Source organism: Stigmatopora nigra, chromosome 13 (assembly GCF_051989575.1).
Source record: "Stigmatopora nigra isolate UIUO_SnigA chromosome 13, RoL_Snig_1.1, whole genome shotgun sequence".
NCBI lineage: Eukaryota > Metazoa > Chordata > Actinopteri > Syngnathiformes > Syngnathidae > Stigmatopora > Stigmatopora nigra.
Genome location: NC_135520.1, coordinates 2,828,237 through 2,855,818, shown reverse-complemented (window position 1 = coordinate 2,855,818; position 27,582 = coordinate 2,828,237). Strand labels below are relative to the sequence as shown.

Sequence of the window (27,582 nt, the reverse complement as noted above, 5' to 3'; positions counted from 1 at the left end):
CCCATAGCGTCAATTTGGTGGAACTACAACGCCTCCGTCTTTCCGCATGAATGCAGAAAAATATCTCAGTTGCACTAACGTTTATCAGCATGAATGCATGCAGATATCACTCATCAATAAAACAAAATGTTGCAGCCACATATGTTAAAGTCCCATTATGTCAAATTTCAGGGGTCCAAAATCCATCAAAAAGAAGAAAAAGACCAAATTTGGTGCATCTACAACTGCAAATTTCTGATCTGTTTAACTTTTTTATTTGGTTAACTTTGTAGCACAATGAAACTGAGCAATATACTTATACACAAGAAAACTTGCCATTTAAATTACACTGTAAGACACAATGTTCTGCTTTAAATTGTGTAAAATGTCCAATCTCTTAAATGCAAAAACTTCGACACACATTCACTTTAGTGCAGACTGTAATTCTGAAAAGAAAAGAAAATGTACTACTAGCCTTTTGAAGGTGCATGGCACCAATAAGAAACAAAATAAAAGATGCTGTAAACAAAAAAAAAATCAAAACATACAAAAAATAAAAAGAACAATAGCTTCCACGTAGAAAGCAATGCAACATACTTCTTTCTGGAAACAAAACTGACAACAAAGTACTGTAAACAGCAAATAAAATGCCAAAAGTAATACTATAAAGGGATTCACATAGTCATGTGGTTTGCTTGGTTAGAAAAAAACTGGGTAAAAAGACTCTATTTATGAGAAAGCCCCCAAAAAAGAGGGTTTTCATGATCCTTTTTCTAGTTGAGGAAGTCCACAGTAGTCTCAATTTGACAGCAGTGCGTGCATGTGACCAAAAGTCAGAATCAGTAGACACGACGAGCATTTATAGACTGGTTTCAGCCACAGGATCTGTACTGGACACTGTTGCATCTTGGGAGGTTTCTGTCTCCACCAGTTGATCATTTGGAACACAGATCTCTTGCACCAAAGGCCCATTGGCCTCCTTCCATTCTCTGAACTTGGCTGAATTCAGCTCAGGTTGCGAAAGCACCAGTTCAAGTGCCTGTAGGTCTGCCTGTTTTGACTGAAATGACACAAATACGATTTTTACGTTGTTGCTAATCAATGAGTATCAATGAGAAAATCCATGCAAAAGACTGTAATGAAAAAAAAAATGATTATAAGGCGCTGGGGGTAGTGTCAATGCCATAATACAAAAGTAACGCTCCTACTGCTGCACTTTCTCACTAGCAGTTACCATAGTTTACCTCACAGGTTAGTGGAGAGCCATATACACGCATCAAAAGAGCCATATGTGGCTCCCGAGCCATAGGTTCCCTACCCCTGCTTTAAACAAATGTACCTCACCATAAAAAAAATGCATGGAGAAAATATGTTTTTGTTATAAAATACCCTGTATGGGAAATGACATACCTTTAATGTACTGTTCAATGCCCTGATAAGATGCAGTTTATCGTTGACAGCATGGTCTTTGCAACGTTTAACAAAGGAGGCCCGAAATTCCCGTTTGGTGGACGGTTTGCGGTCACCAATGGGGGATAAACTGGCTTCCTTCAGGTGAATATACAGTTTCTCCATCTCATCCGCACTATTGCAGTGTTCACCTGTAGTAACAGTCACAAAAAATCATGGTTATATGCCTTAAACCAATTGGAAGTATTGTTTTTTTACTGCATCCAAAGCTAATTTCTCATTAATTTTCAACTTTTGACATTAGGGATGAATGCAATTATTTACATACCTTTTCCAACAACATTTAATGCCTCCATCTGCGCTGCCCCTTCAAAATCGGATGTTGTTTGGCACAATTGAAGAAGAGTTGAGCTCTCTGGTGCTTCTTCAACTTCGGGTGGATGTTGGTGCAATTGCACTTGGACTGAGCAAACCACTGGGGCTTCGGTGGGGGGTGACACCTGGGCCACCAAGTCCAACCAGGATTGACGTTGTTTGGAGAGAGATGAGGCGGATGAACTCTGGGATGTCATGGTACTTCGGGGTGAAGAATGTGAGCCGTTTGCTTCGCTTGATGAGGAGTATGGTGGAGGGAGAGTGCCCTGTGAGAACAATTATATGGGAAAAATGACTACTGTGAACAAGTTTTTGTGCTAAAATTATATAAAGTTATTCATAAATTGTCCAGTGGGAAACATTTCCACATTGGATACAGCTATTAGATATAATATTTCATTTTTTTTGTATAAATGGATTAAAAGAACTGGATTAAAAGCCCTGAATATTCAGTTTTCTATAGATCTAAAACAAGGTTTATTTTAGATTTTTTTAATATATATTTTTAGATTTTACAAAATGATTTTTCAACTAAAAACACAGAAAAATGATTAAAAAATGACAATTATTGATTTAAAAGGGGGTAAATCAGGACATGTAATATACATCTATACTCTTCATTTTAATTTGATCCTAAAACAGAAAGTCAGCACTCATGATTTACTTTCCCGAGCCACATAAAATGATGCAGCGAGCCAGATTTGGCCCCCGGGCCGCCACTTTGACACATGTGCATTAGAAACCATTGCACTGACCTGATGTGTGCTACCAGGAGGATCAGGTGGAGTCACGTTGTCCCGCAGGGACTGTTCATAGTAGGGTGGTGGAGGTATATCTGTGGTTTCTGCTTCTTCATGGTCACTTGCCTCACTATAGCACTCTAAAACACACATGCACAATGTACTGTCATTATATGGATAAACACGTATAGATGGTATATACCAGGGGTGCACAGACACAGAAAAATACATTGTAGACCTAAATAAAATATATAATAAATAGATAAGCATGTTACACAAAATATAACCCAGGTTGCAAGATAGTATATACATATAAAAATTACATATATAAGCAAGTTTTCTCCAAAAGCTCACCAGCTGCCATGTTTTGCTCCGTGGGCTCATAATGAATGGAGGCCAGCCCGAGTTTATTCAACCATCTGGAATACATAAATCATGAAAACATTTCATTTTATTTGACTTATATTTTCTTCCATGCAACATTGCATTGGTTGCTACTTACAAATTCATTTCTTCGTGATTCTCAGCAGCAAAATAAAACATCATGACTTGAGGGTGGCAGGCTTTGAATGCACTGTACACAAAAATAAAAATAGCATTAATATTGCCTACGGAATAAATGACTTGCTACCAGAGAATATTGAATATTATTTTAGCCATATGTATACTTACTGTTTCTTTTTGCACTCTATAGCGCGGTCAATCATAAAGTTGGTGAGGTCAATGTAGCCTTCTGCTTTCTCCGCCTGCAAAGCAAATGTTTAAAAACAGTGAGCCCGGAAACAAGATGAACCAACGACTTCAAGCCAGTTCCTGACATGGTGCTACTTCTTCTATTTCCTCTCGCAGTGTGACATTTCTGACGCCAATTTAAGTTCTAGCATACAACTGTGTGGGTGTGAGTCATCACTGAGGATGAGACACATATATGTGAAATGTACTTGCATCGATTCCAACTATGACATGATAGAGCCACATCCAATCGTGCACTACTCTCGTCTCCTCTGCGCAGCAGCAATCAAATGGTGTGCAGTAAATAAAATCCAAACTTTTAAAACAAAAAAATATTTTGTATTTATTTTACTTTTTTTCACCCAAAATTAAAGGGGAACATTGCCCACATCTGATTTGTTTCATTTATTTTATTTAGTTTACATTGCATCCCATTAACCTTGAGTTCACAAAACTGCATAGAATTATGAAATTCAATGCTAGATAGAAAATTCTAACAGTAATCTCACCAGTTGGTTTGTGTACCAATATAAAGCAGTCTTCTTTAGAACGAACCAAAACTTCTTCCATTTGAAACCCAGGAAACCCTTGCTCTCTTTCTTCTTGTACAACCAACCCTGGTGGTCTGGTTGACCCAGCTCTTTGACTGACACCCTCCGCCTGCTCATCACACCATTGCCTGTAACACGTGCAAACAAAAACCACAGACATAAGCACACAGTTAAACAAGGTGCACATTTTCCACTCCTCTTAACTTAGAATAGGACCTTATTGTGCATACAGACATTTATCTAAAACTTGTCCACATCCATTGACTCATTTCAAATGACTCAACATATGTTAATATTATTAAAAAACAACTTTTGTGAGCTACAAATAATTACTAAGTTCTAGTTTATAGGCCTGTTAATGTAGATTTGATGGTAGGTCTTACCTCCTCGGCTCTTCTTCTTGGACTTGTGTCGCAGGGAAACCTTTAAGAGCAAAAAAATAAATAAAACTGGTGAATTAAAGAAGACTAACAGTATAAAAAAATACTTTAAAAGAATTACTCACAGGGTTGTAATCATCAGCAGCCATTGAAGGTGACACAGATATGGGGAAGGCAGCCTGTTACAAATAAAGACAAAAAACACTTTGTATATCATGAAAAAAATGGTTAGTAATCTAATGCTTTACTAATTAATAGGCAGATAGCTATCAAATAGCCCTAGAATAAAAAAATATGTATACAAGATAGCACACTCCACAGAAAGTGAATGCTGTTGTGTATATTACAAAAAAGATGATAAATTCCCCATAAAAAGATGAATAATAATACTAATTCCACTCTATTAGTGCACTTTATGCATATCACAGAACATAAAAAGGGATATAATGGTTGACAATTCTAATTCAAATTCAAAAAAAGTTAATATCATTCAAAAGAGAGAAATTAAAAAGTCACTCTTGACAAAATAATGGATTTACCGGCCAATGAACGACATATTGGGAAAGCAAAGCACCCACTTGACTCACTTCCTCTGCAAACTTAAGTTCCTTATTTAAAAGTTACAAAGAATATTTAACATACCACATAAAACTCACAAATAAATAGGCCTAATATTCTCCTATGAAAACATTAAAAGGCAATCATCACCCTGTCATTGACCTCTCTATAAGTCAACAACACAGTCTGTAAAATGATTTTTCAACTAAATAAATCAATAAATATTCAATAAAATATCATAATTATTCAAACAAGAAGCAAAATGACAACAACAATGTGAGTCCTACCTTTTAAAAATGCTCCATAGATCAAATATTTGTCTAATGTGAAATTAAAAAGATTTTAACAGTGAGTACACTAAACTTGAGTGTGATATGTTGCTCAACAAAAGCAGTTATGCATCCTTTCCGGGTAGGGGAACAACAAGTGATACTTAGACCGCTAGTAGGAGACAAAAAAACGTAAAATATTACATATAAATGTCAAAATGTTTCCTGTTGGTTTTGTTCAAGCCATTTCAAGTTGATTTCATTGTTACTGGACCAAATATATGGAAAATTGCAGTTTTTTTCCCCCACAATATTTAAAAAAATATATATTTTCATCAAATCGTTCACTAATTGTTACTTATAAGGAAAAAATACACTTTTATTTACTTTGGATCTATTTTCCTTCAACAAAATCAAATCAATTCTCACTTTAAAAGTACATATTTTACATAGTTTAAAAACTGTCAGTAGTGCAACTAAATTTAAAGTCCAGTTATTGTTAAATATTGAAATATTGCCCTATTTATTTGATTAAATCTGTTTTAAAATCAATGCACAAATGTTATTTAATAAAGTATTGTAAATAACATACCTGCCACCACATACTTAAAGACAGCAAAGTAGCCTGAAAAGTGTGCTTAAAGTTTAACCAAACTTGCACGATCATGTCGGAAAAGCCTCGTTAAAACAAGTAAATTAACAATCAGGATAATTTCAAGCAGGGATTCTGTCCTTCACGTTGGAATAAGACTATTTTTGTTACGACTATTCACCACTAGACGTCACTGCAATTTAACACATGCGACGTAATGTCAAAATAATACTTTCAAAAGAAAAGTTAGTATTTTGGTCAAATAAAAATGCATATAATGCAAAATAACTACAATATATCTTATATTAATTGCACTTTAATGATATCATCTTGATAAGGAAGAAAAATGTGCATTAAAATACATTAAAAGGCTTGCAAGGAGAAGAGAAATGACATCATTTCTCAATTTCTACAGCTATTTTTCTCATTTGGATCTGTGTAATCAATAAATAAATGCATTTTTACACTGTGCACAATTTAGAGTTCAGCACCAAGTGTACATGTTTTGGGAATATAGCCAGTATCCGGACGACATGCAAACTGGGTCAAGAAGTCATGTGATTGCTAAATAACATATTAAGTCTTCTCCCTGTTAAATTCCATAAGCACATTTTAAAAGGCTGCCCCAAAACACAGCCCTGTTTTCCCATTTCGACTCATGGTTCCACTTTCCATCCACCCAAGAGTCACAAATCAATAGCAATCCTACATCATATTAAACTGAACTTGACCTTAAACCCAAATAGAGCTGGTTTCGAATAGACAAAGCTTCCTCATTTCTTCTTGCCTTCACAATTCCCATCTTTCCATACACTGGGTTTTATGTGCTGCCGAGTTTGGAGAGGACTAAAAAGCATTCCCATTGGTCACACACTACACTAATGTAGGGCTCAATCTCCCATCACGATTCACGCTGGAAAGTGTCACGGCACTTATCTAATGTACCCCACTCCCCACTCCACACCCTTCCTGACCTGAAACCGAGTGTGTGTGACTGAAAGGGGGCTGACAGAGCGGCTATTCTTCTGGAGAAAGGGGAATGTGTAAATGCAGGGAGGGGTGGCGGCAGGGTCGTGATGATATCACAATGTCGTTTGCTCACTTTGGCTTCCTTTGAAGGCCTCCACTGCCACTATGGGGAGGGCTCTTATTTCACATGACTGTTATTATAGTCACAAAATGCAGTGGTGTGAGAGCTTGATACCCAAAAACGTTAAAAGCACGAGTATTTAAGGTTAACATTTTGTTAATCTGTTTTTTAATGAGCCAATGAAGTATGCATAACGTCTTCGGAATCATTGACTTTATCAGATTGGCAGAATTTAGGTGCATAAATTCATTTCAATGTTGAAAAATAATAATAAACAATGAGAAAAGAAAAAAGTGTACTTACAGCTTGAGAAAATGACCAGGAGCGTATATTTGGTTGATTATACCTGCAAAAGCAAATAAAAGAAGTTTAAATACTTGAACAAGTACTTAATATACATCTTATTTAAACACATACAATTTCTCATGACCAACAAAATTGATTGTGAGCTAGTTATGATGACATGGAAAATGTTCAATGGCTTGGAATGTGGTTGCTTGGTACCAGCAATCGCGATGAAGCATTCGGGAAACTGCCACAGCAACGTGTATTCTAAAGTTGAAAATACTCAGCTCACCCCAGACGAGCCTCACCCAGCAATTTTCGGGCACCAAAAACATCCATTTATTTATTTTTTGCTACTTGTCAGTTTTCTATGCTTTCACCCTTTTCCCATTGATTGAAACACAACCCCCTATGCTTAAGTTTACTATTTTGTGTGTGTCCTTTTACATGGTTTACTTACACCCGTGTCAATCATATTCCCCGGACTGCAAAAGCCTACTCCCACGGTAATGAGTCAAGCGATTAGTGACACGTCCATCTATTTATTGTAAATATGGAGTGGAGTGTTGTGATGGAGCAGGCGACAAATTGGCTGTGATGTTTTTACTCCTAAAATGAGAAGCAAAGCGGTGGGCAGCCGACTTGAGTCATCAATCACGACGTTAACGTGGGGAGTCGCACCTCCGCGAGCAGAGGAGGGACAGGGGGGGGGCGGTGATGACAAAATCCGGAGGAAAAGACTAAGCCGAATATTTCGCCATCTGTCAATCAAGGACTAGATGCTTCCAAAACTCTCTTTAGACAAAAAAAATAGTTCTCTATGACACACAGATGATTTTGCTGTTAAATCTGACAATGCATATGAATATATATAAATAAATATAAAAACTATGCCTTTTCTATTCTCTTATTGCCAAATTCTGTCAACATATACTAGCTACCAGAGTACTATAAAGCTAGAAAATATCAATTCAGGTTGTGATAGCTGATTAAAATTGGAGTTTTCTGATGCATTGTTTTGGATGGAATAGCAAGGAAATGGTTAAAAAAACAACAACAAATAGCCAGATTTGAATCTTAAATTGAATTTCACATGGTTATCATTTCTTAGCAACATTTCTCAATAATTTACATGGAAAAAAACACTTAAAAAAACAAAAACTTGACTTTCTACTCAATAATTTGAAGACCTCTAATAACGTGCCAATCCACTGCTTTCACCACCTGTCTAAAATCCACGTGGTAAAAGCAGCCCACCCACTGATTCCATGGTTGGTTTTTATAAAAGCCATTCCACAGGCTGCCACCCAGTCTGATGAAGGAAAACGGCACTTGGCAAGCTTCTTATTTTCTCAATTACATCTACCGGCTCAATGTTGCATTAACGTGTCTAAGAAATTGGACAAAAAAAAACTTACCGGTTGAGGAAGTCCCTGCTAGAGTGCCAGTCAGGTCCCTGTGATACATAAAAAAAGCCATGCATTATTTTGCATTTCAAATACATAAACGTGTAGAAATACTAGTTTTACTCATTGTAATAATTGTATTTAAGTAACTTGGGTGATGCATTAATGTTCAAAATACTGATAATATAGATTAAAAAAATAAATAAAAAATACAGTGAATGTAAATGCAGTAATTTATGTTGTAAAAAGGCATAAGAGTTTGTGGTTAGCATATTTATTGTGTTAAAAGGAGTATGGTTAATATTTAAGCAAACCTTATGCCAACATTGAAGATATAGTTGGAAATGAGTTTAAAAGGAGGGTGCAGATGAGAAAACATGCAGCAGGAAGCTAAAACTAAGGTGAGAGTTCATTATAAACCACAAAAATGGCCAAAATGCACCAAACCATGTCACCCTTTAAACGTTTTAAAGGACAGCGTACTATGTGTTGAAATAGGAGCTCCTTTTTGGGGGGAAACTGCTCTGAGCAGATGGTCCACCAGCTGGACTTTAAAGGTGCATTCATAAGCATCATCATGCCACACAAACCAACACACTCCAAGAGGGTAGTTACCTTGACATTACCTATCTTGTTACGTACGCCACATGCTTCAAAAAGGTGAACATTAGTTCATTAAAAAGAAAAAGATTGTTTGAACTAAATCTACCAGTTAAATGAGCAGAAAATGTGTTAGTCGTTACGGCTAAAGCAGTAAATGAACACTCCCTGGTCAAATGAAGACAATACGAAAGGTGACTGAAACAAACTGTACTTTTTAATGAAGCGATGCAATTTTTTACAAAAAAAATAAAGGCATTTATAGCAAAAAAGCCAACATGTCTTCTCAGAAATGTTCCCTCTAAGCAATTGCGTACTATTCTCGTCTTCTCTGCGCAGCAGCAATCATATGGCGCGCAGTAAACGAAAAATTAGAGGGAAGATTGCTTCTTAGTAGTCTTTTTAAACAATACTTGGTGTGAGCTGCAGTATTGAACAGGTTACACAGAGTAGCAGCCTAACTTAAAGTTAATAGGTTAAACTTATGGGCTTTTTGAGTTGGGTAACTGCGGAGTTAACGGATTAGAGGGACTATAAGACGTCACTGAGGGCTGGGCTTAGTTGAATGGCAAACAAATGCGTTAGTGACAGCCATGAAAGCATTCTTTTAGCAACTGACGTAGCGATTTCTTTTCAATTGACAGAACAAAACTTTGTCGAGGATGTGCATAGCTCACAAGGGCAACCATCAGTAGAGGTTGACGATATAAAGGGTAGTAAATCATGAAACAAATCGAAAAGCAAACCATGTCTATGATTCGTGTGATCGGAAATACGAGCATGTCATTTTTTGAAGATCGAAATCAGGTAAAAATCCATTTTTAAGGATTTTTTTGCGCGTTTAAGGGCTACAGTGTATAAGAAGTTGTACAAGGATATTCTCAAGAAACAAAAATGTATCTTTTGTAGTACGCAAATTTTTTTAAAAGATCAAAATCAAGCGAAAAAGATTTGATTTTGCATATTTTTTCGAATTGCAACAAAAATGGGAAAGTATATTGCCATGGGAAACAATAATATACGTATATTTTGTAACAAATTAATTAGATTGGTACTTGGTATAGGCAGATCTTCACAATCAAGTGAAAACAACTAGGGTGGAAAAATATGTGATCAGGACAACTTTAGTATTTACACAACTATATGTGAGTAGAGGACAGATATTTAAAAAAATGACCAACCAAAGATAACTTAATAAATGCATTGTTGTTCACAAAATCTGAACAAACGTCTCCTCCAGGCTAAAATAAGACTTAATCTGCGTTAAACAGAAGGGATGATATGTAGTAAGCATAGTACTACAAAAGCGGGGTTGGTGGATGAGTAGTAGTTGGTAGTAGTAGTAGTAGTCAACACCAGGAAAACAAAGTTGGCAAGAGAGTGCAAGAGATTCACTGCCCAAAAAAGAAAAAAAAAGCTGGACAAAATGAAAAAAATTAAAAAGGCACCAAGGAAAGAAAGGGCAACAAGAAGGCCCAAAACTGAAGCGACTCATCAGTGAGTCAACAGTTTAAGTCTCGTGATCCAACTGACCAGTAGCGAACGTTCGGCTGTTGTGCGCTTGGAAGCCGCAGCTGTGGGGGTTTTCTTCAGGTCTTCCTGGTAAGGGATGGTGGCGCTGTTGTGGAGATCCGAGTTGGAGTAATAGCGGTTCCCTTTCAGGCGTTCTACTCTGACCAACCGATGCTCGCCATGAGGCGCATAAGTGGGCGGAGAGGCTGATGCCGCTTCCTCTGCAATGGTGGGGATTCGCTCATTGCTCAGGTATCTGAACAGGAGGTCCTCACCTTGACAGAATGACAAGTCAGGACTCCGTAATGTAAAACTTAACCTATTCGATCAAATGGCTCAAAAGTACAAAGTATAACAAAGCGGCTGCACGTGACAGGGAGGGAAAATTATAAATTGAAGTATTGGAATAAGCATGTTGTTAATACCTTTTCTGTTGTGCATCCATGGCTTAGCAAATGGATCGACAATTGCAACACAAGTATCCACGGGCATGGAGAGTGGTCGAGGCTTACCTAAAAAACAAAACAAAAGGGATTTGGTATTATGTTCTGAACCAGTATGTACCAACTTTGGTTGAGAAAGCGTCTATAATAATAAGAGAATTGTGATAATCCAGATATGGCATTGACAACAAAAAATATGTGGAAATCATATTTTGGGTCATGTTGGCCACATGTTGGTGTAAATATATTGTTACAAATTTAAATGTATTTTTTGAATGAATGCAATTAAGCAAACCTAATTTGAAATAGAAATACATAGAAATCTATTAAAAAAAACGGAGTATTCATGGTTTTTAATCCAGTTCTTTTAATCTATTTATTGGGGTATGATGAAAAAGGTACAAACCTCGAGAAGGCTTGTGCTCCCTCATTCTGGGTTGAATGACATTTGCTTCGATTGGACAGCCGACGGTTAGTTTGTCATAATCGGCAATGGTACAGCGTTTCCGACTTTCCTGGTCCAGGAAGGAGTTGGGTGACTCAGAGCCTTTTGACCTTTTATTGAAACTAGAGAAGGCGTCTGTTCTTTCTTCTCTGTAATCACAAGCACAAAAAAACTTGCATTATTTGATCAGCATAAAACAAAGTTTGTAGGAGGCAGAAAGATGACGTCAAAAGTCAGGCATTATATCATTGAAATCAATGTGGAACATGTTGTCATTTCTGAGAGTCATTATGGGGACGTTTTTTATTATTATTGATAAGCATTAATGATAATTTTTACCTTGGAGTATACGGCATCTGAGGGGGTGGAGGAATGTAAAAATCAAGAATCTGTGGTTTCTCCTTTTTGGTTGATCCATTAGCTGAGTTGCATGGGGACTGGGTTCGAATTAAAGAAGAATTGTTCTGCAAAATACAAGCAAAATCTACTATTATTTTGTCTCCCACGCAGAATCACAATGCCATTTAGGAGGGATGGAAAACAAGAACAATTCACTTTTTTTTTTAGAGCTGCAGGGAGACGTGTCAGGACTTGTTGCTTTGGACTGTTAACTGTAATAAGCTTGTAATTGGTGGATAATGAGCATGTACCTGAGGTACGGGAGGCTTCCACCGCATGTTCTTGAGAGGGGCGGGAGTGAAACCCGTTGTTCCTGTGGGACGCTTCTTTAAGAGGAGGAACACACCTTTGGGATCCTCCCTCAGTTTGAATACCAAGTTTTTCAACTGCCAACCCACCTTGGTAAAGATAAATGGCACATAGACTGGTTCACTGACAATGTTGTGTTGTGCTATTGCCAAAATATGAATACACATAAACGACAGCTAATATTCTTACCACTGTCTGTTGATTGACCTGAATCACTTCATCCCCAGCGTGGATTTTTCTGCTCAGGTCAGCAGGAGACTGAAAACAAATAAATTGACTTTAAAAATTTGACAGATGAGCCGGGTCAGCATAAGATACGATACATATAAAAAAGTGCATCCGTTAACAGTACATATGAAACATAAACAGAAAATAAGGACTAAAGTATTAACATACTCATCACTCATCATTAAAGTTAAAAGTATAAAGTACAAAGTAAAGTAAAAAGGAATGTATTAAGAATTAGTTCAGATCATACACAGTATGTTTAAACCAATGGCTTATTTATATTGAACTGAGACAATATTAGAAGCGATCTACCTTTCATATTTAAATATATTATAAATATAATATTTAAAACTCAATGTTATACAAATGAATCAAGGAAAAGCCACAGCTTGACTGTTCTTGATGATTCATATAGTGATTCATAATTAGGACAAGCAAAATGACCCGTTCATGACAGTGATGCTTTTGCATTAGTCACAACCCGAATGTCTCATTGTTAACAAAAGGATTGACTTTTGAAGCAACTGTTTGTCGACATGCTGGAAATAAACAGCCTTTGTAACTCGAAACCCTAAACAAGTTTTCCAAGTTGATTATTTTTATTCTTGGAGATGTGAGATAAAAATTTAAAAGAGGGTGGGAGACAATTGTGAGGTGTTGTGTTAATACTTACATGTTCTGTGGTTCCAGTAATGACGTGTAAGCCGTCATATGTCGACTTTATATACATTCCCTAGAAAGAAAGAGGAAAAAAGTATGTATTTTTGAAAGATACTTTCTCCAAGATAGATGAGATTCCTTACCAGTCCTTCACCAAGCTTAATATTGGTCAACTGAACTTCATCCAAGCAGGCAGACTGGCTCATGAGGGGGTCCGAAGTGGTTCTTACAGTCTGATCACATATGTTGTTCAAAATTTTAGACTGGAAAGAGAACCAAACAGATCAAATAAGTAAAAATACCAACTTGTAAAATGTCTGTCTAACCCTTAATGGGTAAGAATTGAGAAATCAAGAATACTTACAACTTCTAGTATCTTTTCTTCCATCTCATAAACACAGTAGTCCTGTTAAACATAAAAAGCAGAAACATATTAGCATTCTGAGCAATTAGCAGAAAATATAATAACATTTCCAGGTGTAGAAGAGAAAGGGAGTGAGTACTGCCACAAATATAAACTGCTTGTTCATTAAAATGATGCCCCAAATATGAATGACAGGAGCTATAATTACCCAAATCACCGAGTGGTTTAGTTAAGTACTAGTGGGACCTAAAGGCCACTCTGACGCATATAGAAACAACGTGTGGATTATGCGGTAATACTTTAAAAAAAAATGTTCACCACTCAGCATTAAATCCAACATTCATAGTAACTGTTAATGCCATTTTAAAGGCAATTTCCATATGACATACTTGAGCATCTAATTTTATAAACAGTTGCATGAACTGATCACATTTGTTCATCAATGCTGAATATAAAGGACAACCTTTATATTCACCATTGACTTCTGCCAACTTTTAACTTCTGTTGAGCCTTTTTTATGAAAGATGTAATCCAGAAGAGCACACAGCTGGGGAAACAGCCTTCCTCGACAACTGTGGTTGTTGTGGTCAAAAGGAACGGTGTTGGGGAGAGAAGTTCACCCTGACTGTGTATGTGTGTGTGTTGGTTTGGGTTGGGGGAGGTCTGCTTGTTTTCAAAGCTGTCTCTTACAGAGCTACTGCAAATAAGGCCAACCAATCAAAACACAGGTGAAATGCTTCTGTTCAAGCTTGATAAATAATGCTGAGAGTCCGAATCTATGCATAAATGTTATAAAAGTTTGAAGATGTGTTAATTTTAGCTGTCTGTTTCTTTTGTTCCATGAATAAATAGTACTATAGCCTTTCTACATGCCAAAATATAGTATGGAATACATGATTTTATGTGTAAAGGATTTTGCTTTGATGGTTAAATTATGTACATGTGACTGCCACATTTCCAACATGAGATGAAAAGCCTTTGTAAACCCAAAATAGACAAAAAAACTGGTTATAGGGTGCATACATCTGATATGTATTGGTGTGAAATGAAAAAAAATCATATTTTATTCCAATTTTTTTTCAAATGACTATCTTGGGGTTTTAGAAAGAATTTGGATTCACTTGCACATGAAATTATATTATTTGAATTGGAGTTTGTACAAATGCCAAATATGTGTTGTTAGATGTCTTTAGGAACCCCAGGTTAATAGTGTAGTTGTTGTCTCCCTTGTAGACAGAAGTTGGATCATAAGTCACAGTCAATTCTATGAGTGCAGTGATCCAACAGGGTTTTGGACTTGACCCCACAGCCGGAGTGGATCAGATGGCTGTCTACAGCCTTTTGGGCCTTTGATCTGCCACCAGAACAGATTTGTAAGGGTGAGCACTGATGCGATACAAAGTGGTAGAATAGGGTGGGAGTCATAATGTTTCAAGGAAAATAAAAATAGTCACTTACATCTTGAATTAAGCAGATACCACTCCTCAAATTACCTAATATTTAACAGTCTACTGAGCCAGCCTGATCAACAAGACCTTAGTCTTGCTCATCTTCCACTAACTATAGTCACCAGGCAGGGAATACCCTGAATTACTGTCCAGCCAATCTCCTTTGCCTTACTGAATCAAAAATATGCCGCCCTTAGAGATTTCCATTTCCACTGTTCTACGCAATATTCTGTGATTCACACGGTATTGTTGGAATTCCCCACCCCCTTCCCACCATCAACTAGAGAACCATGACCAAGCAACCGCAATAAATCATCCGAAGAACTAAAATCCCCAACACTAGTGAGGAAATGTGCACTATAGGAATTGAGTTTAATGCAATAAGCTCCTCAAAAGAACACCTGCCATCTCAACTTTTGCTTCCACCATGCACCTTAAAGTCCATAACATTTACTATTCACAAATTCCTATTTTTGAAGACAGTTGAATGCATCTACAAGAGCACAAACGGGATCTCCCCATCAGTGAGCAGGTCGAGGAAAGATTCCCCAAAACAAAACATAAATGTCTGCAATTATGTGTTCAGACTGAGCTTCTGTCAGACCACATTTCCCATAACACTCCTCTCCTTTACTTTGCCTGATCCCGCATGTCTGTGCCCTTGGGCTGGTATGCACTCCCTGGAAAATATTGTATTGTGCGTATGCGGGTTAGACATAACGCTGTTTTACTAACTAATGCGCAAACCTGTTGAACTGTGGTGGTGAGCTCTAGGCACAGCTGTATGATCTTGTTCTTGGTGGTTGTGAAGTCACTGATTCCTGTGAGGGGAGTCCTGATGGCAAACAAAGAGTGGGAAGGAGGAGAAGAAGAAAAAAACATTTATTTATTACATTTATTGTTGAAACCAGCTCTCAAAATTATATTCATGAGAGAGAGTTTAATATCTAAGTACTGTTTAATATCTAAGTACTATTGTTTAATATCTAAGTACTGTTTAATATCTAAGTACTGTTTAATATCTAAATACTGTTTAATATCTAAATACTGTTTAATATCTAAGTACTCTTTAATATCTAAGTACTGTTCAATATCTAAGTACTGTTCAATATCTAAGTACTATTCAATATCTAAGTACTGTTGAAACAAGCTCTCAAAATTATATTTAATATCTAAATATCTGCCGTTTTCAACAGTACTTACATATTAAACAAGACATAGATATTAAACTATCTCTCTTAGATATTAAACTCCCTATCATGAATATAATTTTGAGAGCTGGTTTCAACAGTAAACTTTCTGTCAACATTTGACCGGCGACCAAACGTCCGAGTACCCTTTTAAATTGTATATATGCATTGGTGTATCTCTCCTTTAATATTATTTTTCTACTGAAATTGCTAATTTACCTGTCGAGCCAAGCCAAAAAGCTCTTTGCAGCACCAATAAGTTCCACCACACACGTGAGGAAGTCATTGGGTGGCTTGCGTGAGGAGCTGCCATCATACGCCGGACTCTTCCTGCGTTCAGATGTCGCCATGTGCAGATTGTTGGTAGCTGCTCTCATCCTCATCACCAAGTTCTTCAAGTTGTCCGTCTCCACACCATAGTTCTGTATGGATACAATTTGAATAAAAGATTGAATTACAAAAAGTAAGATGCTCCCTGGGGCTGAAGGGACTGCTTTATTATTTTGTGGAAAGCGTGTGGTCTAAGGATGTTCATTCTTTATCTGATTGTAAAGTAAAGTCTGCATTCCTATGCCTGGGGTTGCTTCCTGTCATTGAATTCCTTTAATTTATCACTGCTTTGCATGTGAAAAGTAGCTAGTGGCTTGGATGGAAGGAAGCATACTTATAACTTGACATTAAATGTTCATAGATCTATTCTTACTGTGTCGGTATTGAAAAAAAATCCAGAATTTTAAGTGAAATAGACTTTCCCTTGCCAGCAAAACATTCCTTTATAATAGATAAATATACACATACACAAACTATACATTTAGCTTTTTCATGCATTGCTCAATTTGACGTAATTACTGATATTATATTCCAAATTACAGTATAGTTTATTTGGCGAGAGTGCAAGAGCAGTCTATAAAAGGTGATGTTGACATTATGACTTGGGATGATCAAAAAATGGCGGAAATGAATGTTTCTTTGGATGTGAAGGATAACTATCATAACACAATAGTTACAGTCCATAAGATTTAGCCAGACTGGACAATAAACACACTTTTTTTTACATACATAAGCTACGGTACAATATGACATCTAAAGATAAGTCTTAGCATATCACATGGTTGGAGTTAATGTCTCGGGGGAGGATGGGAGGAGGGTTTATGCACTTCACTGGCATTAGGGATCTTGCACAAACATTTTGGATTTCACAGACAGTGCAAAAGACCTTATGGGTCACTGAAGTCTAGTAAAAATTAAATGGGAATGTTCTTTGTCCCTAGACAGCTCCCAATAGCTTGTGGGGAATAGATTCTCTCTTTCCTGTTGAGATGTAGGCCAGATGTGGTTGTAGTATGTATGGCCATTAGTCATTTTCATTAAGTTTGGCCAATAGGCGATGTACTTTCCAGAAGTATTGTTGAGTCGTTTAGAATGTAAAATGTCACAGAAGGTATGATAATGAATGATAATGACAAGAACATGACTTAGATGTTGGTGGACTTGTTAGGAGACATAACATTGCTATCTACATGACTCCAAAGATATCCATTTGTAGTGTAAACAGAGTATAATTTTACATAAACTGAGAAAGTCATTGAAGAGCAGTGAAACTGCTTTTTCTGCATTTTTTTTAAAGTTAAAGATAACTAAACTCTACTTTTTAACGTAAATACACTTAAAGCTTTAACAATAAAAAATGCTGACGTATATCAAAGCAGTTGGACTATAATCGGAGACTTTATGGGACAGGAAGTGATAAAATTCTAAATCAATTCCATCTGCTAGAAAAGTTAGTTCCCTCTGAGTTGGGGAGTTGGGAGTGTTAGAGTGGTGGTAAGTGGGATGAAAATGATTTAGTGGAACAAAGAAAAATTGCACATCAATATGACACATAGAACAAAATCCCTATCAAATACCGCAGGTTACAAAGATTGAAGATCTAGTTAGTTGTTACGACATGAATCATGGAAAATTGATGGCCCCTTTAATCACGCATAGTTTCAAAATGTCTAATCAACACTGCTGTTGCCCTCGAGGAACTTGATGTGTTTTGGAAATTCCATAACTTATTGAGCTGGGAAATCGCGAGGCTTATAGCATCACTACCTTTTTTGGTTCTCCATAGAATCATTTATTCTAGACTAGAACTATTTAGACATGTGACATTTTTAGTTCATAATTTGTACTAACCAGAGCACAAAGCAGATCAACTGCCTCTAGCACCAACTCCTGGTGTCCAATCCTGGCAACACCAAGGTCTTCCAAGTCTTGATGAGTGATTTTCAGTAACTGTTCCCCACTGATTTTCTCCCGCTCAAAGTTGCCCACATACTGCTGCAAGCTGTCATCCAAACCTGGACACAAATGCAAAAAAAAAAAAATCATTCATTTAGCAGATGGTAACAAATATTACTGCAATATCTGTCAACAATAGCACTTCATTATATGTATCCTTATTACTGTTATTTTAAACTTATTTCTATGGCTCCATATTTTATTTCATAGTAGCTTTTTTGTAAATATTTTAAGTTTTCTAAAGTTTACTGTCGTATCTTCTGAACTATAAGTCGCACTATTTTTCATTGTATAAGCAGGCTTCCGACTTATACTATTTTTTTTTGTTTTATCTTTGACCACCAAAAGTTACGTTTCTCATGTTACTTTCACATATGTTTCTTCTTGGTTTATACAGCTTGCAATTTTACAATTTCCCTTGTAAAGAGTACTTCAATTTCCATGCACAACTGTGCATTAACAAAGGGATTCATTCACTTTGCTCGAATTTTGATGTTTAATATTTCATGTGTGTGCCTGTGTGGTAGGTTGCATGACAGTACAAGTCTATAAACACAATATACAGAGGAGTAGCATAGGGGACAGATAACTTAGCAAGATAAACACGCTAAAAAGAGCAACAGTTGAAACCGCTAAGACTGTTAAGCTGGTTAAACAATGGATGCCTATATTTGCGCAAGTGTGTGTGTGGGTGCGTGCCAATTGCCAGTTATTACATTCAAAATAATGATTGGATAAGCAAAGGTAACAACACTGGTATTCAAATGATAAATGCCTGTCATCTTCATAAATAAAATGTTTCTTTTTGGTAGACAAACATGAAAAAAAATAACCCATTCATCTCTTTTGGTTCACTACTATAGTGTGTGTTTGTACATAGAACGCCATCTTTCTTCCAATGAAAGAGTGTACAGAGAAGAGGGGCAGCTGCAGCTGCAGATGCATGGCCTTGTGCCCTGTTTTGAAAAAGACTGGTCAGCTGTGAGACAACCTCACTCACAACTCAGTCCAACTTCACCATAGTAGAATTCGGTAGCCCACAGTTTGAAATTCAAGTCACGAGGACCTTGACTGTCCCCCCAGAAAAGAACATAAACCACATCGACAGATCAGTGGAAACGTTAAAAACGTTGCACGTGAATTTACGAGACAGCCCACGACATACGTAGGTGTGTCGTCTAGTCATCATGATATTTTTCCGACATATCAAATGAGTAATGCATGTGGATATCAAAGTGCAAGACTCAATTTTAAATATATATAGCTACAAATCCATTAAAATACATTAGAAAGTAAAATACATCAGCATTGTTGGTATGGTTAAGTGAATTATATTTAACATTAGGGTCCTTCTAGCCAAAACATTTAATTTCAGTGGTTTAATATTATGTTTTAATGGAGTTCTTCTTAGAACTGCTATGAATCAACTCAAAGTTGAGTCTGAAACATTGAATTGAGTTTGAAAAATTCCGCATTATAGTATTTCACGCCACGTTATAACACGTGCTTTAATAAATGAGTCTCTTATGACCTGAGCCACAGCTCAAACCACAGCGGCAGAATCAAAGGCAAAGCCATCAGAGCTTGTTAACCATTAGTCTGCACGCAAGCCAACTCCACTTAGGCTGAAAAGATGTTTCTCATTCCTTGGCATGGAAATTCCTGAACACCACATTAAGGAAATTTGGGTTTAACCTCTTGAATGGCCAGCTGCTCCAAAAAAAATACACACACACAAACCTACAAGAAGAACTTGAGCAAGAAGATAAAGTTCAACTAAATGTAAACACTGCAGGAGCTACTTGGGAGTATAAATGAAAACAAATCTTGGGTTAACAAAACCAATGGGAATTATGTCATATTTCCATTTGTTATCAGAAGAAAGGCCGTGAGGCAAGCTGCTGAACAATAACTTGTTAAAGGTCACATTGTACTACTTATGTCTCTCTCGGGTCTAAGAAACACACCAAGATTAAAAGGAGCTCAATAGAAATGGAAAAATAAAAATAAAGTGACAAAATTATTACCTGTAGGTTGAGTATGGAAGGGAGTATGATACTATGATACTACTAATAATAATAAGAGTTAAAGGTAATTCAGCGCCTGTGTGAAAGCGTCTCAAAAGCTGCACATGATGAAAGAGTTTTGACAGAATTTTATGGCCTCTGTGAACCAGTTGGCCAACGTCCCCGGACCAAAGCGAGAGGGTGTAACTCAACAGCAAAGGCATAAACACACACCACCAATGTCAAATACAATCAAGATGATATACAGCTGGGCTCATATTTACAGCTCCCCAATGTTTGCTTGGATTGGAGCCCAAATGCAGTAATTCATTAAAATGTGTTGCGCTTAATAAGTCCAATTTGAAATGATTTCCTTTAAGGATTTGAGGGTTTTATTGAAGCTATTTGGTCACAAATGTTTAACCCTCTTTAGGGTAACAGTGTTCTGGAGCCTACCCAACAACGATTGGCAATTGGAGTCTTAGGGACAGGCTCTAGTATCTAACTTATTTAATTCACTGATATATAATTACTATATGTTAACAACTAGAAATCAATACCATTTGACAAGTCTACTTATCCTTGCCCACAGACTATGAGTATGATTGTGGGTATGTAAGAAAGCACTGGCCACAGACACTCCAGTGGAACTACAGTATACCCTGAGGAAGGCCATGGAGACCCGCAGCTTACTTAATGGTTGTGTAAGCACACATTTCCGGCAATGTAAACAGCAGAAGCCTTCTTCTTGCCAACGTCTGCGCTATTCTTGTCATAATCTCAACATTTCCCATCAGCAGGACACACCGAAACTGCAGATTGTGTTATTCCATGGCTCCATCTGTGACAATGTTTGTCACAGTCAAGGGACAGAAAAATACATACGTAACCATTAACCAACCATTTTCCATCAACCAATGATATTTTACCCTTTTTATCAGATCAAATTTCAGTCTCGGCTCACAAAAGGTAGGAAAATGCATGTAAATAAAAAACAATGACACGTCATACAAAAAAATAGGAATGCTCCAGCCACCAAATCGTTCCAATCTTTGCTCCCACTGGGACCAGTAACCGTTCTCTAATGCACACAAACAAACAAGGACCAACACCCCCACTGAGGTAGCCAGTGGGAACATGACGGGGCGTACAATGGCCAAGCCAATGTAACTCTGCTGTTTTTATTTGTCAGCTCGGCTCTCAGAACCTGCAGGGAATGGTCAGGAATTTGAGGCATTGTTCCCTAGTGAGCAGCACCATTGTGGGGATTCACAGCACTCAGCCACAATAGGCTCTGGCAGGGCCAGGCTGTGCGTTGTAATTAGAAAGAAAAAGCTTGTCCCTGCAACTGCAAAGCTATCTTCTAATGCATGACTTAACAGAACAACAGTGCCAGTATACACTGACCTGGCTGGTCCTTCCAACAACTTGTAAAATGGGACCTACGTCTCGCCAACTGGGTTTTTTATTGTACTTACTTTACAACCAACTATTTAACAATTACTGTAACTCACAACAAACAACAACATGCATAATGGAGAAAAGGAAAAGTATATATAAGTCGTACTGGAGTACAAGTCGCACTTTTAAAAGGGCATTTTTGTATTTTATTAGTAACCAAGAACAAACATGGTAAAGTAACAAAGGTAAATAACCTGAAATATTAAAAAAAATCATAATAAGGCAATATATAAGTCGCAGGTCGAGCAAAACAACGAAAAAGTGCGATTTATAGTCTAGAAAATACAGCACACATCAAATATATATAAAAAATCTACAAATCTTAACATGGCTTCCTCCCTCTGCCAACAAACCAAGTGTTTTCACCTCAGATGTCAGTGTGAGAATAAAACAGACAACAACATATGGTCAGTGAGGTAACCATGAGTTCCCACGTGAGGTAAAGTCGCATTGACTGGTCTCTTGATGGACGAGGACTGATGGGATGAGAGTGGGTTAAAGTTCACAGGCTTGTTTGAGCTCAAACATAACAAATGTGACCGTGCTTTAATCCCAAACTAAAGCAAATGTATTAAACACTTTTGGGTTACTCTTATAAATGTTAAATCCACGTAGATTAATTCCAATCTCTGAAACAGACTGTCAAATGCACACAAACGTGCATGGTGGTCGACTACCTCATTATAATTAAAACTAAATGCACACGATGAAATCGCTCTTCATGGAGACACATCCCGCCTCCTTTTTTTTATGTTGTTTGCACTCTTGCCAGCACCTGCTGTCTGTTTTCCCCCTACAGCTATGGGGTGGCCAATCAGGTTCTTATAAATGATAAATGCAATGTTGACTCAGTGAAAATACGGTAAAAGACAGGTGAGTGTCTCCGCCAAACAAAAAGTATATAAACACCATGCCTAATCATTGGCAGCCATCTGCGATATTATGAGTCATGAAAACAGTCAGCTGTGGTGATAATAATTCGAGGATATACCTGCATTATAATGTTTTATAGTTCTTTATATCCAGAATATTTATCACCAACAAAATGCATGATAACCCATAAGTGAAATGCGTCTTCTAAGCAATAACATTTTCCCAGTATGTGATTAAAAATGGATTGAAATAGTTCCTCTGTAAATCAGAGGAAAACTAGAGCATTAAATTGTATGTTATATCAACCGGATGCTTTAAAAAAGATGCAAATGGATGAAATTGTCTATTCGAGGGGTTAGAACTGGAAAAATGAGACGAGTTTGGACATGTTCTAAACAAGCTGTGATATGGAATTTAGCCAATGCCCATCTAAAGCCAAAATGTGGGTTCACAAAGCTGCCCACTATATAAAAAAGACTTGACTTGATTATACTCTATGTGGATGGTGGGACCTCAGTGAGTATTTGGTCAGTGAGGGGACCATAAAGGCAACTTGTGGCTTCAACAGTGGAGAAAACACACCCCACTTGTTTTGACTGTTCATCCTTGGAGCAGAAAGGGATTGCGTTCCGTGGTCATTTAAGCGCAAGTGCGCTAAAGGGGGGTTTGGATTGCAGTATGGCAGTGAAACGGCCATCCAAAACCCCCCACACAATTCAAATGTACATTTTTCATAGCAGTGGCCTGAGGTATTCGCCACATCGTAAAGATTTGGATCACGTGACTGACTGAAACAAATCAAGCGGTGAATGAGTTAACACATACGCTTGACTCGTTCAGGCGGGATCTCACTCAGCAATCGGCGTGTCGCCCGTATTTGCAATCGCGCCAGGTTACAGCGTTTATTCACAGAGCTTAAACACAGCCTTTCACAGTCCAATGCTCTTAGAGCAGGCGGCAGCCAAAATTCCTGGCACTTTTCACTAAGAGATCCTTAAGAGATTGTAAAGCACACATTTAAATGAATGGTGATCTGATTGAATGCAGTACAAGGCATTCTGTTGTATATGTATACAGATTTTTACCAAATGATAAGACCATGTATTTGTGATGTTAAAAATTGAATATATTTTTAAGTGGTACATTATATCAAACTAATGTTAGGGGGGGTAAATTATAAAAATAATAATAGGTCATTGTATTGCTTGTTCTTTAATTAAGTGGCAACGAAAGGCCGGTGTGAAACATTTAAAATTGAAAGACTTTTTTAAATTACATGATTCCTGTTGATGAAACTTGGATAAGAATGATTATATCAATAATATAAGCCACTATTACCACCAAATTTACCACCAATTACCACCAATGGGTGCAGAATTGAAGCATATTTACTCATTGGGACAAGTTTGAAGTGTCCAAGATCAACCTATCACTTAACAAGCAAATGGTTTCGCTTGTTTTCAGTTCAAATAAGGCATTTTTCATGCTTAACGTGAATAACATCTTTAGCCAGTGATAAATATTTAACAAGGAGAACATAATATATACTCTGCTAATTACAACTGTTTATGCTTTCTTTCCCTCTATATGGTGGAGATCCCTAGAATGCTGAGCTGTGTGAGAAACAGGTCAGAATGGAAGCAGAGGCAATTCCTCTAGGCCCCTTTCTCCCTCCCTGGGGGGAATCCTCTAACAGCATTTTCCCCTGAATTCAAAAGACTGTTTTCTATAGGAAAGTAACATAGCGATCTGCCTGTCAATAGAACAATAGATTGATTCTAAGTGTTGAATAGCTTGGTAACTGGAAATTTGTTAGTGACAAAAGGTTGCCATTATTTTAAGGGATGTCAAAAGAACAATGACTTACCCGTTAAAAAAATTATTAGTCCTTAAAATCCTTGAATAATTGCATAGCAGTTTCAGATCTGTTTAGCATGTCTGTGTTTAGAAACTAAATTATCTTAATCGATCATTTCCCAGACTAGTATTGTTTTAAGAGAAGGTACTTCACAAGTGCGGGCTATGAACTAATCCTGCCATTTTTTCAGGTGGCAAAGTATACTTGCCTCGTTTGTCACCTCTGAGAAAAGCTAATTACTTCTTTTGCACTTTAATGTCACAAGGAGTTGAGAAACAGGAAAGAGACATCCAACACTTGGTGTGAATGAGAATTGAAAGCTTCAGATTATTTGGGGATGGGTAATTCTGTATTTCATTGCCATACACGACCGTATGTCTTCAAACTATAGACACTTGTCTGGAAAATGTACTTCTTTTTTTTTAAACTGTCTGTATTTGAGTATATAGTGTATACAGTGGAGAACATCCAGTTCATCCGGACATTAACTCATAAGTTTAAGCAGTTGAAGTTTGTTAAAAGAAGGGTTTAAAAAACAGGCGTCAAACTGCAGTTGTGCAGGTTTGCATGTTTGGAATGCCTTGTCAAAATTTGGCAGGCGTTGACTTGGAGGAACAACAAACCAACTGAGGGAAAGAAAAAAATAAAATGTTTGTTTGAGGAGAAACTCTTCAGCTGCCCAACAACTTTTTTGCAGTGCCAATCTTTCACAGCTAAAGCTTTTAGCTAAAATATTTGAAAAATGGAACAAATTTGTAAAGCACCATGTGAAAGACTCATGGCATTTTTTTAACACCAAATTATTATTCATTAAATGATCAAATATGCACCAAATAATTGCTTGATAAAACTATGAATGTGCAACTTGTGACAGATTGATCACATGACACCAGAAGACAAACTGAAAGATCAGAGCTTCTGGTGGAGGAAAGACCCTTGAGGGCATCTCCAGACCCCGAGACAAAAGATGACAGTGTTTAAATTGAAAAGGACCAATAGCCCTTTCACTGGTAATAAACAACCACCAGCCACTGCTTGATCTCCTCAAACAATAGATGTGATTAACAACTGCTTCAATATACAAAGAGGTTCACTGTACCTCAGAGAAAAAAAACTGAAGCAAATGAGCGTAAATGTATAAAGAATTTAAAGCTGTTCATTCAAATTTTCTTCTCACACAAGGCAACAACTCGTGGACCATAAAAAATGATCAATAGTGTTGTTTTGGCTATATGGTGATTTGGAAACTAAAATAAATAATAATGTTTACATGTAAATGTGGCAAATAACAGAATGAAAAAGGAAAGGGAAAAAAATATATGTATGCCGCACTGGAGTATAAGTCGCAGGCTTATCCTGTGAAAAAGTGCATTATAGTCCGGAAAATACGGCATATAAAAGACGAGGGTCGCATTACGTTCATTACGTCGCATTATGTGGCATTTTTGCAACCTTTTTTTTCCAAATTTGTGGTCAATGAATTCATTTCTGTGCAGTTATCAAAATCCAAACCATGTATAAAGCTATTCAATGCTGGAAATAGTGTTTGAATTCCACTTGTTCAGAGCAAGTTTGAAATTTACATGGCTAACAAAACAAACAAACCAAAAACATTCAAATAACTCCGCCCACCTTCAATGCTCAGACTTGGATCAAAACCTGATTGCGCCATCCCTACTTTTAATGACAGGTTGTTAGCTGATTGCATGATAAAGTCGAACAATTTCCACAATGTTGCAAAAGAAAAAATACACATTGATGCTGTTGTTCAACATCCCAACATTTGGCTATGAGTAGTTGTAACAATAATATGTACACCTCTTCTGATGCTGTTAAGACCCATAAAGACAATCTCTGATTCCCATTTTAAGAAAGACTGACAGCAAGGGGACCCATGTCAACTAATCCCCCCTTCCATGCATGTCCTGGCTTGGCTTTTTCCAGACTTAAATATCCCTTTCTACAATCCTTTTTCCCCCCTACCAACCATGACTGAAAAACTGCCAGACTGGTTTCAAGCAGACCATAATCAGCAGCAACGTGTCACCTGGTACTGAAATAAAAAAAGAGGTTGTTTTGGCTGTTAGAACAAATCAACAAAAAACAATTTCCTTATAAGTCCATTTGGCAAATACAACAAATGGGAGTGTGAATACTTCTTACCCATACTTCACATACCATTTGACATTACACTGCAAATATCTTTGTGATGACTGGGACCAGGTATAAAAATCAGGGTTATTGAGTTTGAGGAAGCAATGATAAGACCTTTAAAATTGCTTTAAAATACATTAAATGCATTGAAATAGTTTAAAAGGGTAAATAATACATAGGCTGAAACTTGGTATTTTTTTAGTAAAGATCCAGGTTGCAAATGATTGAATGCCAGTGTGTTGCCATCAAATTGAGATACAAAGCACGTTTTTTATAGATTCCAGCTTATTTGTTGCTATTCATAATAGTATTTAATAAGAAAACATAACTTTTACTAATGTGTAACAGCTGACTATAAGACGCGTCACTAGTTGACATGCAAAATTGCGTGACATTGTTGAGCGTTGTTGTCACAGTTTCTACGAAACTGGCAAATGAAAAGGACGATTTCTCAAATTAATGTTATAATGAGACAACAATTTGACAAAATACAGTTTAGTTACTGAAATATAGCAATCAAAAGGAAATAAAGCTTACCTTTCATCCAGTCTACAACTTGCATTGGTGTCCACTTTGTTATCGGCTCCATGCTTCCTTGAATCGCACGCACTTGATGAAATACTTTGGCGAATCTGTTAGTAGTCACATTCTCATCATAAGTTTTTTTTCTATTGTTTTAATCTACGAGTCTGTTCATTCACAAAAAAACTCACATCATGCGCGAAGTAGAGTTGAAATCCCCCACAACTACTCTTCGACCCGTGCGTGCGTGTGTGTGGGAAATGTGCTGCACGATGCTGCCTTCACGTACACCTCGGAAAAATGTAAACAAACAATGACTAAAACGCATTTTTACATTGTTTCATCCTCACAACTACTATTACAGAAACTAATTTTACTCTTGCCATGCTTTCCTTAATAATATGACAAATCAGTTAATTTACCATATTACAAATAGTTCCGAAAGTTAAGTTTACAA

At 37.0% G+C, this 27,582-nt stretch overlaps 1 protein-coding gene across 1 annotated transcript; it reads right to left on the bottom strand.

The window, feature by feature from the left end:
- Nucleotides 1–238: 238 nt before the first annotated feature.
- On the bottom strand, nucleotides 239–27,422 carry cnksr3 (cnksr family member 3). Its single transcript, XM_077731570.1, has 26 exons — nucleotides 27,317–27,422; nucleotides 27,141–27,235; nucleotides 18,147–18,310; nucleotides 16,185–16,387; nucleotides 15,523–15,610; nucleotides 13,328–13,369; nucleotides 13,107–13,226; nucleotides 12,977–13,036; nucleotides 12,265–12,333; nucleotides 12,018–12,164; nucleotides 11,707–11,831; nucleotides 11,329–11,516; nucleotides 10,905–10,991; nucleotides 10,501–10,754; nucleotides 8,380–8,417; nucleotides 6,980–7,022; nucleotides 4,293–4,346; nucleotides 4,171–4,210; nucleotides 3,746–3,915; nucleotides 3,177–3,250; nucleotides 3,007–3,078; nucleotides 2,859–2,923; nucleotides 2,520–2,644; nucleotides 1,718–2,030; nucleotides 1,390–1,580; nucleotides 239–1,039 (listed from the first exon to the last, which is right to left on the bottom strand). The coding sequence occupies exons 1-26, from the start codon at nucleotides 27,319–27,321 to the stop codon at nucleotides 839–841; spliced, it is 3,033 nt and encodes a 1,010-aa protein (XP_077587696.1). The 5' UTR covers nucleotides 27,322–27,422; the 3' UTR covers nucleotides 239–838.
- Between the last annotated feature and the right edge of the window lie 160 nt (nucleotides 27,423–27,582).

Bases quoted from the DNA above. Each gene is read 5' to 3' on its own strand.
- cnksr3 (XM_077731570.1), bottom strand. The intron at 18,311-27,140 runs GTAAGCTTTATT...ATTTGTGTCCAG, and splicing joins AGTTGTAGACTGGATGAAAG to GTTTGGATGACAGCTTGCAG. The intron at 4,211-4,292 runs GTGAGTAATTCT...TTGCTCTTAAAG, and splicing joins CTGCTGATGATTACAACCCT to GTTTCCCTGCGACACAAGTC.